The sequence below is a fragment of the Gorilla gorilla genome, chromosome 8 (genome assembly GCF_029281585.2).
Source record: "Gorilla gorilla gorilla isolate KB3781 chromosome 8, NHGRI_mGorGor1-v2.1_pri, whole genome shotgun sequence".
Classification (NCBI taxonomy): domain Eukaryota; kingdom Metazoa; phylum Chordata; class Mammalia; order Primates; family Hominidae; genus Gorilla; species Gorilla gorilla.
The window spans coordinates 21,784,103-21,799,685 of NC_073232.2; the positions used below are offsets into that span (position 1 = coordinate 21,784,103).

The 15,583-nt window shown below is 45.6% G+C and overlaps 1 protein-coding gene across 5 annotated transcripts in view; it reads left to right on the forward strand.

Annotated features, from left to right (window-relative positions):
- CAMK1D (calcium/calmodulin dependent protein kinase ID) overlaps positions 1–15,583 on the forward strand; it is a 487,292-nt gene that overhangs the window by 401,111 nt on the left and 70,598 nt on the right. For all 5 annotated transcript variants that reach the window (XM_019035268.4, XM_019035266.4, XM_019035269.4 and 2 more), the window contains exon 4: positions 12,506–12,644. In XM_019035268.4, coding sequence (XP_018890813.1) covers positions 12,506–12,644 — 139 coding nt within the window. The remainder of the gene's footprint in view (positions 1–12,505; positions 12,645–15,583) is intronic.

The window sequence follows — 15,583 nt, forward strand, 5'->3', positions numbered from 1 at the left end:
TGAGCCAGGGACTTGGGCTCTGGCTGGAGGGATGCCGAGGGTCTGGAGGGGCCCACGGGCAGGGATGGGGGCACTGGCGTGTGACTCAGAGTTTTCCTTTAGAACCATCGAAAAACTTAAAGAGGAAAAGACAAGAGTTCCTGGAAAAGGCTTGCTTTCTGGAACCTGAAAAAAACACTGGGAGCTGCTGTAAGCTTTGGGTTTTGGGGTCTTCAGTTGACCAGAGTAACTCATCTGTTGAGAAGGACAGTAGCTAGTCCCACAGCTCACCAGAAGATGCCGTTTACTGTGCCCTGCGTGGAAAGCTCCTGCTGACAGTGTCCATAGCAGGGAGAGCCCCGAAATGTCCATTAGTCCATCAGTGGGGATTGATAATAAGCAAAGCAAAATTAGCCAGTTGTGGTGGTGCACACCTGTAGTCCCAGCTATTCGAGAGCCTGAGACAGGAGGATTGCTTGAGCCTAGGAGTTCAAGGCTGCAGTGAGCTATGATCGTAGCAGTGCATGGCAGCCTGAGTGACAGAGCGCTTTGATGAAAACAGATGAAGAAATCTTAAGGGGCAGAGGAGGCTGCAGATTTTTCTGTGACTTGTTTCTCTGTTCAACTTGATTGTAACTAATGAGTGTTTCTACAATTACTTTAATTAGTGATTGGTTTTTATAGAGAGACAATTGCAAGTGTAAAAGTATGAACTTTAGGTCTAACCATGCTCCACACCTTGACTGATAGTCTTTGCTGGAAGACAGCTCCTAAATTTTGGGCGTGATGCCTGGGAGCTATTCAAAATTACAACTTAAATTTCAGGACAGTAACATTCACATGGTCGCTGTTCGTTCTTCGAGAATAGTGGTATCTATCCTCAGTAAACCTTATAAATATTGGGGAAAAAAAACTTTGTCATTTTTTTTTAACATTAAGGCTAGTGCATACTGTTAATACCAACATAATGTGGTTTTATAGGTTGTTAAAAATGTTGTCTTGTTGCAGTGTTCCCATTCGGTGTCACGTCGTGGCTTATTTTCCTCTATACTAAATGTGGAGGATGAATGTGTAGGTGCTAGGAAGTTAAAAAAAAAGAAAAAGAAAAAGAAATCCATTGTAAGAATGGCTTTTGTCCAATAAGGGACTGGAACACATAGAAAGTGTGGATTTTTTTTTTGTTTGGTTATTTTTTTTTTTTTTTTTTTTGATGAAGTCTCGCTCTGTCACCCAGGCTGAAGTGCAGTGGCCCAGTCTCTGCTCACTGCAACTTCTGCCTCCTGGGCTCAAGCAATTCTCCTGCCTCAGCCTCCCAAGTAGCTGGGATTACACGTGCCCACCACCATGCTAAATTTTATATTACAGGTGCCCACCAACACCTGGCTAATTTTTGTATTTTCAGTAGAGACGGAATTTCACCGTGTTGGCCAGGCTGGTCTCAAACTCCTGACTGCAAATGATCCGCCTGCTTCGGCCTCCCAAAGTGCTGGGATGACAAGTGTGAGCCACTGTGCCCGGCCAGAAAGTGTGTTTTAAAAGCTGCCTACACCATAGCCATGAGTAGAGGTTTTGTTCTATTCTCAGGTTGCAGCCATTTGCGCTGAGTGAGAAGGAGACAAGGACAGTGGATGCTTACCTGGAACGTCTGGCAGCTGGTCTGTTTCCTCGTCTTAATTCTAAAAGAGCACGTCAATTGACAAAGCCATTTCAGCACATACTGTACATTTGTGCAATAACAAGGGAAGGCTTTAAAACTATTATCTGTCAAAATTCGCAACTGACAAATTGCCATGATTTAATTGCTTTTTTTCCCAGGCGCTGAGTATGTGTGTTTTGATTACCCTGCCCTGTCCATGTGGCACAGTTTGGGCTGTGACATTGCCAGCCAGTTGTCCCCACCCGGGGGTCACTCCGTGCCCACATGCTGTGCACATCACTCACTCACTCACTTACCCTTTAGCAGATCATTCTAAATGGTTTTCTGGCATGATTTTTGAAATGGATGATTATTAAAATGCGCTGAAGGGTTCTTTTGTTTAGATGTAACCTTCGATTGCAGAGGGAAGTCACCAAGTCTTGTCTGCTCGGGGTCCCTGCACAAAGCCAGGACTGGCCAGGTGGGACAGCCGTTCCCTGGGTGGGCTGGAGGCTCTAGAATATTCTTCTGAGTGTGAGGCACCCACTCCAAGCTAAAAGGCCAAACTCAGAGCAGAAGAGGCCGGGAGGAGAGACTGTTGGTGAAACAAGGGTACAACATGCAAACCGCTATCAAGGTGAGGGGGTGGGGAAGGTCAAGAATGAATGAATGAATGAAGTAGAAGTTGAGGGAGGATTGTCTCAGTGGCCAGTCAGCTAAAGGAGGTAGGCAGGCCAGATGCCGTGGCTCACGCCTATAATCCCAGCACTTTGGGAGTCTGAGGTGGGCAAATCACCTGAGGTCGGAAATTTGAGACCAGCCTGGCCAACTTGGCAAAACCACGTCTCTACTAAAAATACAAAAGCTAGCTGGGCATGGTGGCACACGCCTGTAATTCCAGCTACTCTGGATGCTGAGGCTGGAGAATTGCCGGAGCCCAGGAAGTGGAGGTTGCAGTGAGCCGAGAGATCACGCCACTGCATTCCAGCCTGGGTGACGGAGTGAGACTCCGTCTCCCCTGTAAGATAAGATAAGATAAGATAAGATAAAATAAGATAAGATAAGATAAGCCTTCAGAAGGCTTCTTTCGTGAGCTTCATGCTGCATGCTTTGAGAATTTACATGGCTGCTTAAGGTCACCATACCCAGCCAGACCACACCCCACTCACTATGCAGTTCTGTGCAAAATATTTATTTATTTGTTTATTATTCTAGAGACAGAGTCTTGCTCTGTCACCCATGCTGGAGTGAGTGGCATGATCATAGCTCACTGCAGCCTCCAACTCCTGCGTCAAATGATCCTTCCATCTCAGCCTCCCAAAGTGCTAGGAATATAGGAGCTCCACCCCGCTTAGCCATCATCTTTCTTTAGTCAGCAACTATTTAGTTCATTTTTTCGCTGTGTAAGTACCATGCAAGGCTCTGGGTAAACAGCGGTAAATGAGGCAGGCATTGCCCTGCCTTCGTGGAGTTCACAGTCTGGGATAGGGTGGGACAGGAGGAGGAGCCTGGCCCAGCTAACTCTGCTAACACCTAAGTATAACTGGTGTGTGCTGTGCAGAAAGACAGGTGCTAAGAGCGAATGTGTTGAGGGGTCTGATCTGGTCTAGGGGTCAGGAAAGGCATCTCTGTAGTAGCGACATTCAAGCTAGGACCTAAGCGATGAGTACGGGTAGAAAGACAAAAATGTGTGAGGGCTCTGCAGGTCCCAGCCTCAGCAGCCGGCACGGAGCAGGGAAGCCATGTGGTGGGTGGCTGGGGCCATGCACCTTTGTCAGGGCTGCTGATAGAAAGTAAACCCAGAAGCTGCTGAGACTTCACCAACAAAGGCAGTGAGTAAAGTTTTGCAAGGCTGAGCAATAGACAGGCAATATTTGTTTTGTCTTTGCTCTTTCAAAGGCATTGGTGGGTCTTTCTTGGATTATCTTTTTTTTTTTTTTTTTTTAGATGGAGTCTTGCTCTGTCACCCAGGCCAGAGTGCAATGGCGCAATCTCAGCTCACCACAATGGCCGCCTCCCAGGTTTTGAAGCGATTCTCCCACCTCAGCCTCCCGAGTAGCTGGGATTACAGGCGCCCGCCGTCATGTCTGGCTAACTTTTGTATTTTTGTAGAGATGGGATTTCACCATGTTGGCCAGTCTGCTCTCAAACTCCTGACTTCAGGTGATCTGTCCACAGATGATTTGGGCGGACAGCACCCAGAGTGCTGGGATTACAGGGGTGAGCCACCGCGCTGGCCAGATTATCTAAATGCATGTGCCTACCCACACTTGTGCTAGAAGAGTTTTAGTAGAGATCCTATTGGCTGAGAAACATTAGAACAAATATAAATACTAAATAATGTGTACATATGGACCTAGCATGTGGAATTATAGTCATTGGAGACACAGGAGGGTAGAAGGGGGATGAAGGATGAGAAATTACCTAATGGGGACAAGGCACACTCTTTGAGTGATTGTTACACTAAAAGCCAGACTTCACCACTACAGTATTTCCATGTAACAAGCTGCACTTGTACCCCTTAAATTTGTCCAAATAAAAAAATACATATACATACACATAATAAACTCCCATTAAAACTGAACAAAGGAATTAAAGGCATCTTTTAGGCTTGTCATAGAATCGGGGTCCTATCAATTTGTCTTCACGTTCTGAATCTCTTGAGCATATGTAATTGAATAATTGTTCTCCGTAAGTTTTTAGTAGAGTCACTGACCCAAGAGAGACCAGGACGTGCTTACAGCCACTGGCAATTCCCTTCCCAGGAGCCACTGGTCTTATGAACTGTCTGTAACCAAGTCATATTCTGAGGCCTTTGACAGAGCCATCTCCTGTCTCTTCCACTTGTCATCTACTCAAGGAGTATCAAATGACTTTAGTATCGGAAAAAGTATAATTGAAAAACAATTGGCCGGGCATGGTGGCTCACGCCTGTAATCCCAGCACTTTGGGAGGCTGAGGCAGGCGGATCACAAGGTCAGGAGATTGAGAGATTGAGACCATCCTGGCCAACATGGTGAAACCCCATCTCTACTAAAAATACAAAAATTAGCTGGGCATGGTGGCGTGTGCCTGTAGTCCCAGATACTCGGGAGACTGAGGCAGGAGAATCACTTGAACCTGGGAGGCAGAGGTTGCAGTGAGCAGAGATCGCGCCACTGCATACCAAGTACAATCTTCCTAACTGGAGGTAATTGTGGAAAGGCCAATATGTGACCATCAAAGAGCTAATTACAAAATATTTTCAAAAATTAATACATTCGAGAACATCTGTTAGTGCAAAGCTTGTGCTGGCTGTGTTCAACCAGAAGGTCACTAGCTGGGGCTATGCCATGTCAGTGACTGGTTCATTAACCTAGGACACCTCAAGAAATATATTATGCTAGGTTGATAGCTCTGAACCTCATCTTACAAGTCCTCATTAGACTAAAAGTTTATAGAGAGATATCTAATTAATGCAGAAGTCACAGTTCTCAGTTGTGAGATTTTTTTCCAAATACCATCCACCCCGTGTGGTCCTTGGGATCTTAGAACGGGCTGCCTCACCCTTCTGCCCGGAATGCTTTTCCCCTGACCACACATGGCTGCCTTGTTCCTGTCCTTCAGAGGGGCCATCGCTGAACGCACTCAACAGTGGCTGCACCAGCCACCCACTAGACTGTTTCACCTCTCCACCCAGCATTTCTAACCCTTCTCTCATGGCCTGTATTCTCCGAAAGAGTGAGTTCTGGCTGCTTTCAGTGGTTGCCCTTTTTCCGTATAATTCCATTTACTGGGCCTTGGCTGCCCACTGGGCTTCTCTTCACTTAACTACATACTGCTCCTCCTTTTTAGTTTTATTTCTTATTTTTTTGAGACAGAGTTTCGCTCTTGTTGCCCAGGCTGGAGTGCAGTGGTGTGATCTTGGCTCACTGCATCCTCCACCTCCCGGGCTCAAGCGATTCTCCTGCCTCAGCCTCCCCAGTAGCTGGGATTACAGGAGTGCGCCACCACACCTGGCTAATTTTTGTATTTTTAGTAGAGATGGGATTTCACCATGTTGTCCAGGCTGGTCTTGAACTCCTGACCTCAGGTGATTCACCCACCTCAGCTGCCCAAAGTGCTGGGATTACAGGTGTGAGCCACCACGCCCAGGCTGCTCCTCCTTTTAAGACAGCTCAGATCCACCTCCTCCTGCCCCATCCCAGGAGTCCCTTCTGGGTGCCCTTTTGAAGTCTTCCAAAGCACCCTCACCACTGTGCCTCCCTCCACCCTCAAAGCCATTCACACCCTGATTTACTTGGCTGTGTGTGTCAGTCTCCCACACTGGACTACACACCCGTTGGAAACAGAGACAGCATATTGTCTGTCTCCGTACAGGATCATTCCGTGATTTGGTGAAGAAACAAAGCACAATAAAGTAGCAAACATGGTGGGTGGGTTTTCCCCAATAAACCTGGGAAAAATATATAAAGAGAATGTATATTCAAAGACACATTGCATGAGTATGGAAGATCCTTTATGTTGCCTCGTGTATTTGTTTGGGCTAATGTAACAGAATACCACAGACTGGGTGGCTTAAACAATAGGCATTTATTTTCTCACAGTTCTGGAGGCTGGAAGTGCAAGATCAGGGTGTCAGCAGGGTGTCAGTTGATTTCTCTTGAGGCCTCTTTCCTTGGCTTGCAGACGGCTGTCTTCTTGCTGAGTCCTTACATGGTCTTCCTTGTGTGCATGGAATTCCCAGTGTCTCTTCCTCTTTGTGTAAGGACACCAGCCCTGTTGGATTAGGGCCCATCCATACGACCTCGTTAAACCTTAGTTACCTCTTTAAAGGCCCTATCTCCAAATACAGTCAGATTCTGAGGTGTACTGGGGGGTCAGGACTTTGCCATATGGATTTTAGGGGTACTCAGTTCAGTCCATAACACCCAGATATAGAGAAGGCGAAACGCCCAGAATCAGAGTGTAACCGAATACAGGTGGCTAAATATAGCCAGTCTATTAGATGGAAAGGCGTGTGTTTATATTTTGGAAATTTCTGAACAGATTGAGGCCGGAAGATACTGTGAAATGGAATTCTAAGAATAAAGATTTAAAAAAATTATTAAAGTAGGATTTGTTGAAGGAGGAAAATATTGAGGGGAGAGGTTGCATGAAATGAAAACTTAATCTCTGAGAGGTGGGTGAGGGGGTCCCTCCAGGAGCAGGGAGTGTGTGTAGGTGGGCACCAAACCTACGGAAGTTATGACGATTATAGGCACCAGTGTGGGATGATGGACAGCTGCGTTTTGTGGGAAGAGGGGAATCTCAGGTTCAGCCAAGGTGGATCTTGATTGAGGAAAAGATCGAGAAGATGGAAACTAACTTTCTCCAAGCCAGGTTAAGAATGTAAATATCTATTGTGAATAGTGCTGCAGTAAACATACGTGTGCATGTGTCTTTATAGCAGCATGATTTATAGTCCTTTGGGTATATACCCAGTAATGGGGTTGCTGCGTTAAATGGTATTTCTAGTTCTAGATCCCTGAGGAATCGCCACACTGACTTCCACAATGGTTGAACTAGTTTACAGTCCCACCAACAGTGTAAAAGTGTTCCTATTTCTCCACATCCTCTCCAGCACCTGTTGTTTCCTGACTTTTTAGTGATCACCATTCTAACTGGTGTGAGATAGCACATGTACCCTAAAACCTTAATAATAATAATAAAAATGTAAATATCTGCCTTCTGGACTTTGTGATTTCTCCATTGAAAATGCTTTGTTTGCAGCCTTTCTTCATCACAGCCTACAGATTTCAAGAGTATCTTCCCCTTAGGACTAAACATAAAGAAGAGAAATGCTGCTTAGAAAACACATTTATAACCAGCCTTGTTCTGGGGCCTATTGAGACCTCACAGCTCTTGCAGCATGCCCCTGTCTCTTCTCCACTCCCCTGGCCTTGTCGTAGGGCAGCCTTTGTGAATTTCAAAGGTATTTCGAAGGTGAATTTCAAATATTTGCTGTGCCACTACTTTTTATTACCCTAGCATCATGGCTGGTATTTCTCAGACTGCTCTCACAGCATGGTACTGTTTGGCCTTCTTCATATCATTTTATTTCATCTAGCTTCCATTCTAGAATAGAATGGATTGTTGGAGCCTGCTTCCAGCATTAGCAGAAGTGCTCCCTTTTAATGAATGTGTGGTTGATATTGTTCAAGACATAAAATACTTTAAATTACAATTAGCAGTAAATTGTAAGATAACAGGATATCTACCAAAATCAAGATGGAGAAGTTTTGAATGCATGTAAACAACAGCATGGCTGGCCAAGGACTAACAAGGGATACAATTGCATACTGACTCTATTAGACTGCATTGCAGTATACCACTGTGTCGTCAGAGCTGAGTTTACTCAGTCCAGCAACTTCGAAATGATGTTATGTTTTTTGACAATTACTTCTTAATTTGAAAGGAATGGGATCATGTAAAATTTGGCAAACATACTGAAATTTTACTGAGATTATTATGTCAAACAATTTCATATTTGCATATTTAAAATTTACACACAATACAATAGCATTATACTGTCTTAGGCAAGGAAGATTAGAGACTGAACAAACACAGCTGGGCGCGGTGGCTCACACCTGTAATCCCAGCACTTTGGGAGGCCGAGGTGGGTGGATCACGAGGTCAGAAGATCAACACCATCCTGGCTAACACGGTGAAACCCTGTCTCTACTAAAAATACAAAAAAAATTAGCCGGGCATGGTGGCGGCCACCTGTAGTCCCAGCTACTCAGGAGGCTGAGGCAGGAGAATGGTGTGAACCCAGGGAGCTTGCAGTGAGCTGAGATGATGCCACTGCACTCCAGCCTGGGCGACAGAGTGAGACTCAGTCTCAAAATAAAACAAAAGAACTAAACAAACCCAAGTTCAGTGCAGAGGCAGGCTGTTGTAAATAAACCTCAAAGTTGGAATTCAGAAGAGTAGAGAATTTTTGACTGTCTCTTCTGTCTTCTGCTTCCTTAATCTTTGCCAGCCTGTTTACCTTTCCAGATCTGCATCCTACGAAGCTGAGCCTCTCTCCTAATAGCTATTATGCCATTCATTCACTTTATTTTTTTTGAGACAGGGTCTTGGTCCTTCACCCAGACTGGAGTGCAGTGGTGCGATCATAGCTCACTGCAGCCTCAGCCGTCCCGGCCTCCCAAAGTACTGGGATTACAGGTGTGTGCCACTGTGCCCGGCCTCATTTATTCATTTTAATTTATTGATATATTACTGTGATTGTACTCCTTTTCCCCAATCACTTGACCCCTGTCCCTTCTAACTTCATTCTGATGCTTTGCATGTTTTAATTGGGGAACTTCGTTTCTGATGTGGAGCTTTCAAACATGCACACAGGAGGCTTGACATAGAAGTTGTCTGACTCAAAAAAACCCTCTCAGTCAGCTCAGTAACCAAACAGCCAACCTAAGCATGGTCTGCAAGCCTGAAAATGAGACATGAAGTTGCCATGACGCCAAACTTATCTCCCCAGCAGTGATTCTGGGATAGTGTCTACCTCACAACTAGCTTTATGAATAAGTCAGTGCTGGCTGCCACAACAAAATACCATATAGATTGGGTTAAACAACAGAAATTGATTTTCTCACAGTTCTGGAGGCTGGACGTCTGAGATCAGTGTGCTAGTGTGGGAAGATTATAGTTAGGGCTCCATTCCTGCCTTGGAGGCAGCTGCCTTCTCCTTGTGTCCTCGCATGGTAAAGAGAGAGTTCTGGTCTCCTTCTTCTTACAGGGACACTGATCCCAGCATGGGGGCCCTGCTTTTTTTTTTTTTTTTTTGAGATGGAGTCTTGCTCCATTGCTGGAGTGCAATGGCATGATCTCGGCTCACCGCAAACTCTGCCTCCCCAGTTCAAGCAGTTCTCCTGCTTCAGCCTCCCAAGTAGCTGGGAGTACCGGCACCCACCATCATGCCCAGCTAATTTTTGTATTTTTGTAGAGACTGGTTTTCACCATGTTGGCCAGGTTGGTCTTGAGCTCCTGACCTCAGGTGATCCGCCCTCCCTGGCCTCCCAAAGTGCTGGGATTACAGGCGTGAGCCACCACACCCGGCTGCATCCTCTTGACTTCATCTAAACCTAATCACCTCCCAAAGACCCCACCTCCAAACGCCATCATCACATTGGGAATTAAGTCTTCAGCTTATAAATTCTGGGGGACGTAAACATTCAGTCCATAACAGTACCATAGGTTTTTGAAATGCAGGCTTAAGGAGAATTTTGAAAAGTACAAAGAGATTTGCAGATTTAAGATATTTTTATTAGTCATAAAAATATATGACAATATCATATTGTCATATTTCTTTATTGGCAAGATTCTAAACTTTCCCCTTGTGCCTCGGTTTCTAAGGAGACCAGATTCTTTCCAAGCAATGTTCAGAAAAATAGAGCCCTGGTGCAGTTTGAAATGTAAGAAGCAGAATATTAAATGTGCAGAGCATTGAGACTCTGCAACAGTACATGCTATCCTTTGATGCTTCAGTTTTAACTGCATTGCTGCCCTATGGCACTGCTGTAAGACAGAAAATATTTTATGCAGATTTTTTCATTCAGTAGAATTCGTGCATACCTTATATATCACATAATGGGGAAAAAGAGGACCTTGACAGAATGGGAAGCAGGACAGGTAGGTTTTGAGGGACGCAGGTCGGCCAGGTTTGGATCATGGGGTCCTAAGGGCAGGAGGTGGTGGGAGCAGTGGAAGGGGTAAGCGTTCTTGCCAGAGGTCATCCAGCAGTTGCAGAGGAGAGGAGGCAGTAGCAGGCAGAACAGTGAGAAGCGAGCCCTGGAGACAGCAGTTAGGGAGGCTGCTACTGGAAGGGGGCCTATGTGGAAGGGCATAATCGTAACAGACGTCCCGCCTTCAGAGCGAAAGCTGCCTCGATTGCCTCCCACTGGGCATGCTCACTGGCATGTAATGGGCACCCAGGAAATGTTGAGTGAGTTGAGTAGTTGAATAAATAATTAAGTGAATGCAGGCCGGATGCAGTGGCTCACGCCTGTAATCCCAGCACTTTGGGAGGCCAAGGCGGGAGGATCTCTTCAGCCCAGGAGTTTGAGACCAGCCTGGGCAACATGGTGAAACTCCATCTCTACTAAAAATACAAAAATTAGCCGGGTGTGGTGGCACGTACCTGTGGTCCCAGCTACTCAGGAAGCTGAGGTAGGGTGGGAGGATCGCTTAAGCCCTGTAGGTCAAGGCTGCAGAGAGCGGTGATCATGCCACTGCATTCCAGCTTGGGCTGCAGAATGAGACCCTGTCTCAGAAAAAATAAGAAGCGAATGCCTCCAGGGCACCCAGACTCACATTGTCCGTAACAGCAGTCTACCTCTTGTGGTACATTCTCGAGCTCTGCAAAGTTTCAGATGTTGAAACTTGTTGGGGGAAGAAGGTTCTTGAAAAATGATGAGAGGAGAGAAATTGGTGTCAGGAGGAATATCTTGGGCTCTTGGCTTACCTAAGCATGGATCATTGAGACAACACGGTCATCAAAATGTAGTTTCTCCCAGTCGCTTCCATTTCTTTTCACTCTTGGAATTGCTTTTTTATTTCTCCTGAGCACCTTTTCTTTCTTACCTAGATTGTCAGTTTGCCTTGGAAATGAAACATTATCCAAGCACAATATTGCCTGCTATGACTACAGGTAATGGAAGAGACAAGCACATAGGCCTTTTACAGCTGCAGTGGTTGTTTGATTAGTTTTTTTAAAAGAAGTTTTCAGTGGATCAGTTATTGCACATAAATTGCCGTGCCTTGCGGAAAATGAATCCTATCTTTGTGTGTTTGTGTATGAGTGTGTGTTACCGTAGGGCTTGTCTTTTGTTATATCTGTGAAAGCTTTAAGGGTTGTATTTTTAAGTTGCTTTTTGATTTTAGCATTTCAAATCTGTCTCATCTTGTTTTTGAAAAATGTTTCTTTCTCTTTTTTCACTAGTGTTAATAAATCCCTTGAAATTTATTTCCAAGATGGCTTAATGATTTGAGATGATTTGGAGAACACTAGTTGAGTTGTTTGTATTCTGGCTCATACACCTCCATTATTTTGTTGAACTCAGGGCAGCATAAAATATCAGAGCTGAAAGGTGGCAGAGAGGTTGCCCCCACAGGGCTTCTTGACCCTTGCCAACCTAGTCCCATTTTGAAAAATGTTTAAAAATGTTAAATGCAATCTGAAATGCAAAGCTAATAAAAAGGATACAGCATCACTAAAACCAAAGCAAAGTAATGAAATATAGTCTTGATTTCTTGCCTGCTTTTTCGTAAATCACAAGTGGCTTTGAGGTTCTGATCATTCCGAAGGCATGCTCCCACCCACTGTTGAAATGGGTGACTAGATTCATCCCCTAATTTTACACATAAAACATCAAGGTCCAGGGATTCGGGCGGTGTTCGTATCCCAGTATATTAGGAGCAGAACTTGGTCAAAAACCCAGACATCCCGTTGGCAGGCCAGCGTTTTGCCCACAACACTCTCGGTCATTTAAGGATACTGTCTCATGCAAAGGAGACATTTTATTCAGGGTCATCTTCCTGTATCCGAGGACGCTGGTATTCAGGAAGGGTTTTTTTTAAATTTTACATCATCACAGCAGAACAGAGGCAGAGGCCTGGACAGAACCCAGGTGTGGCTGGTCCGTGGATCGTGTTTTTTTAAATTTCCTTTACTTGGTTCCAGACATTTGCTTTGCTGTGACATGGAAACATTTCCTGGCTGTAGCCTCTGAGGAATAGGGGGGCAGCATCTCAATCTGAAGATGGATTCATTTTTGCAATAAAGTTTGGGATTTTTTTCACATTGGAAGCTTTCCCTTCACAATTCAACAGATCCTTTCAAACTTCTAATATGTTCTTTTTTGCCAGGGTGTCCGGTGGAGAGCTGTTTGACCGGATAGTGGAGAAGGGGTTTTATACAGAGAAGGATGCCAGCACCCTGATCCGCCAAGTCTTGGACGCCGTGTACTATCTCCACAGAATGGGCATCGTCCACAGAGACCTCAAGGTGAGGCCATCGCTCAGCAGCATCCTGCAGCCACTCTGCAGCCCGCGATGCACGCGTCCAAGAGGGCTAATGCCAGTGGGGGCATGCAGCTGCTCTGATGTATAGTGGGTGCAGCAGATGGTGGGCATTTGTGTACTTTCAGTTGTCAGGGCCTTTGGGATCCAGACCCAGAGGTATCTTGGAAAAAGATGAAGATTCACATGGCTGGCCACTGTTCTTGAGATTTTTACAACCATTATGTAGCCAAAGGGTTACAGGGAGGTGGGTTATATATTGCTTCGAGCCTATCTAAGAGACGATTTTGCTCAAGACACGTAGGCTGCAGAAACCCTCCTCCCAGTGCAGTTCTGCAGCACCTTTGCCAATTCCAGCCCCATTGCAGTACAACACACTGTATAAAAGAAAGAGAGCAGTGGTCAGACATCATGAGAGGAAAGTGAAGGGAAACAGAAGGTAAGCAGATATAGAAAAGGGAGAAGAGAAATAGAAGGGAAAAAGACAGGTTAAAAGAGCTATGACTGGCTGGGCGTGGTGGCTCAGGCCTGTAATCCCAGCACTTTGGGAGGCCGAGGAAGGCAGATCACGAGGTTAAGAAATCAAGACCATCCTGGCCAACACGGTGAAACCCCGTCTCTACAAAAATACAAAAATTAGCTGGGTGTGGTGGCGCGTGCCTGTAGTCCCAGCTACTCAGGAAGCCGAGGCAGGAGAATTGCTTGAACCCGGGAGGTGAAGGTTGCGGTGAGCCGAGATCGCACCACTGCAGTCCAGCCTGGCAACAGAGCGAAACTCCTCAAAAAAAATAAATAAATAAAAATAGTGTCTTGCAGGTTCTTTTCTTACAGTTTCCTAATGAGGTTTTGGTATATTGACCCTTTACCCATTGGCACAGAAGGATCTGGGCCTTATATGGGCATATATGCCCCTCCCCAGCAGGTCTATGTAGACACTGAAGGACAGATGTCAAACATAACAGTACTGAAGGGTGGATGTCACACATATGGTACCAAAGGTAGGTATCAGACATATCAACTTGAGAAACAGTAGAAAGCAGTGCGGTTGACCCAAAGCTGCAATGTGACCTCATCCTAGGATGTTTACAGGTCCAGCCCCCCAGAGCTTACTGCACCAGTCAAGACAAAAATTCCACCCCAGCACACATACCCACCACTCATTATAAACACGAGGATCATATCGTCTTGAAGCTGTGCTGTACACAACTGTGGGAAATCAAAATCAATTTAAATAACCAGTCATAAACATTTGTATAAACAGAGTTTCCACACCTGGCTATTATCTGCTACTGGGTATTAAGGAATAAAGTGGTGTAGCTTTTTCTTTCATAAAGACTCACTACCATGGTTTTTCTGCATGTTGTCATGTTCCATTGAACCAGGCAGTGAGTCCCGAATGTTCGCCCATATCAGAATTGTCTGGAGGGCTATGAAAATAGAGACTGCTGCCCCATCCCCAGTGGTCTGATTCTGTAGGTCTCCGGTGGGGGCTGAAAACTTGCATTTCTAACAGGTCTGCCCGTGATGAGGATGCTGGTCTGGGAACTGCTCTTGGAAAACCACTGGGCGAGGATATTTGGGAATCTTAGTGGATCCCTTTGAGCCTTCATCCTCTGCAGGCTTCTTGACATCTGAAATGGCTGTGGGCGTGGTCAGCTCATGTTTGGGGCCTGGAGATACTTCAGAGGGCTAGGTAGGGGCTAGCTCAGCCAACCTGGCACCTCTGCCAGGCCTCCGGGCCTTCTCTGCTCTCTTGTGCCCCAACAAATGCCAGTTCTGTGCTTCCAGAACACATAGGCAGCTCTCTCTGAACACGTTCGTGTGGTGGCCACAGGGATGCACTGTGATGGGCTAGCTGTGTGTACTTATTAGAAAAATAATTTCTGAGCAAATAAGGCATATCCAGGAGGGGCAGTGTTTATCTCTCCCTTGGAAAGGCTGATTGGCTGTATGGGAGAGAATGTTTTTAATTAACCTACGTAATGCTTTTGGAGAAATATTTGCAGCTTCCATCCTGTGGAGCCTTAAGATCACCGGGCCTGTCGTTACGTAAAGAACACTGCCATTTTAGGACCTTTCTGTGATCTCTTTTCAGAGGCACAAAGGAGTTTGATCTATGAGGAGGAAGTTGAAATTGGACTACTAAATTTGCGTAAACAGCTAAGAAAATTAAAGTTAAAACAATCTATATAACCAAGCCCAGAGCAATAGAGAGAAGATGATCGTGTTAATTTAAGCTTAGTGCAGCAATCGGAATACTGCCCTAGCCTACCTGCAAATGTACCTCCTTCTCTTTGTAGAAAGCTATGAGATGTCTTGTTGCCCTGAGAAGCTATTAGAGACAGCTGCTCTTTTTGCAAAATGAAGTGACTGAGACTGGAAGTGCCTGGTCCTGCCTCAGTGGATTAGGATTGGGTTTCTCAGCCCCTGCACCGTTGGCATTCAGCCCTGGGCACTGTGGGATTTAGAGCAGCATCCTTGGCTTCTGCCCATGGATACCAGTACTACGTCTGGAATTGTTAACAGCTACAAATGTCCCTAGGCATTGCCAGATATCCATCCCCTGGGGGGCAAAATTGCCCCTAGTTGAGAATCACTGGAGTAGGAATGTGATTATGGATAACATTAACGTTACCAGAAGTGTGTTGATTCCGATCTTATTAAAGCTTATTATGTGGATTATTATAAAGTGTTGGGGTTGATATTCCAACTCAGGTATTGGCCACCAGTTGTCTTGCAAAGATGCCATAATATGCCGAAAACTTAATTTTTCCAGTGAGTCCCGGACCTCTTTGGACACCAGGAGGAATTGTGATGCAGTGTGGGCCAGACCCTCTCCCTGTGGCCCCTACCCCCACAGCCCTCCTGTTGGGATCAGGGATGGGGCCTCCCACCCAGATGATACCTGAGCCTGCCTCTCCCCCA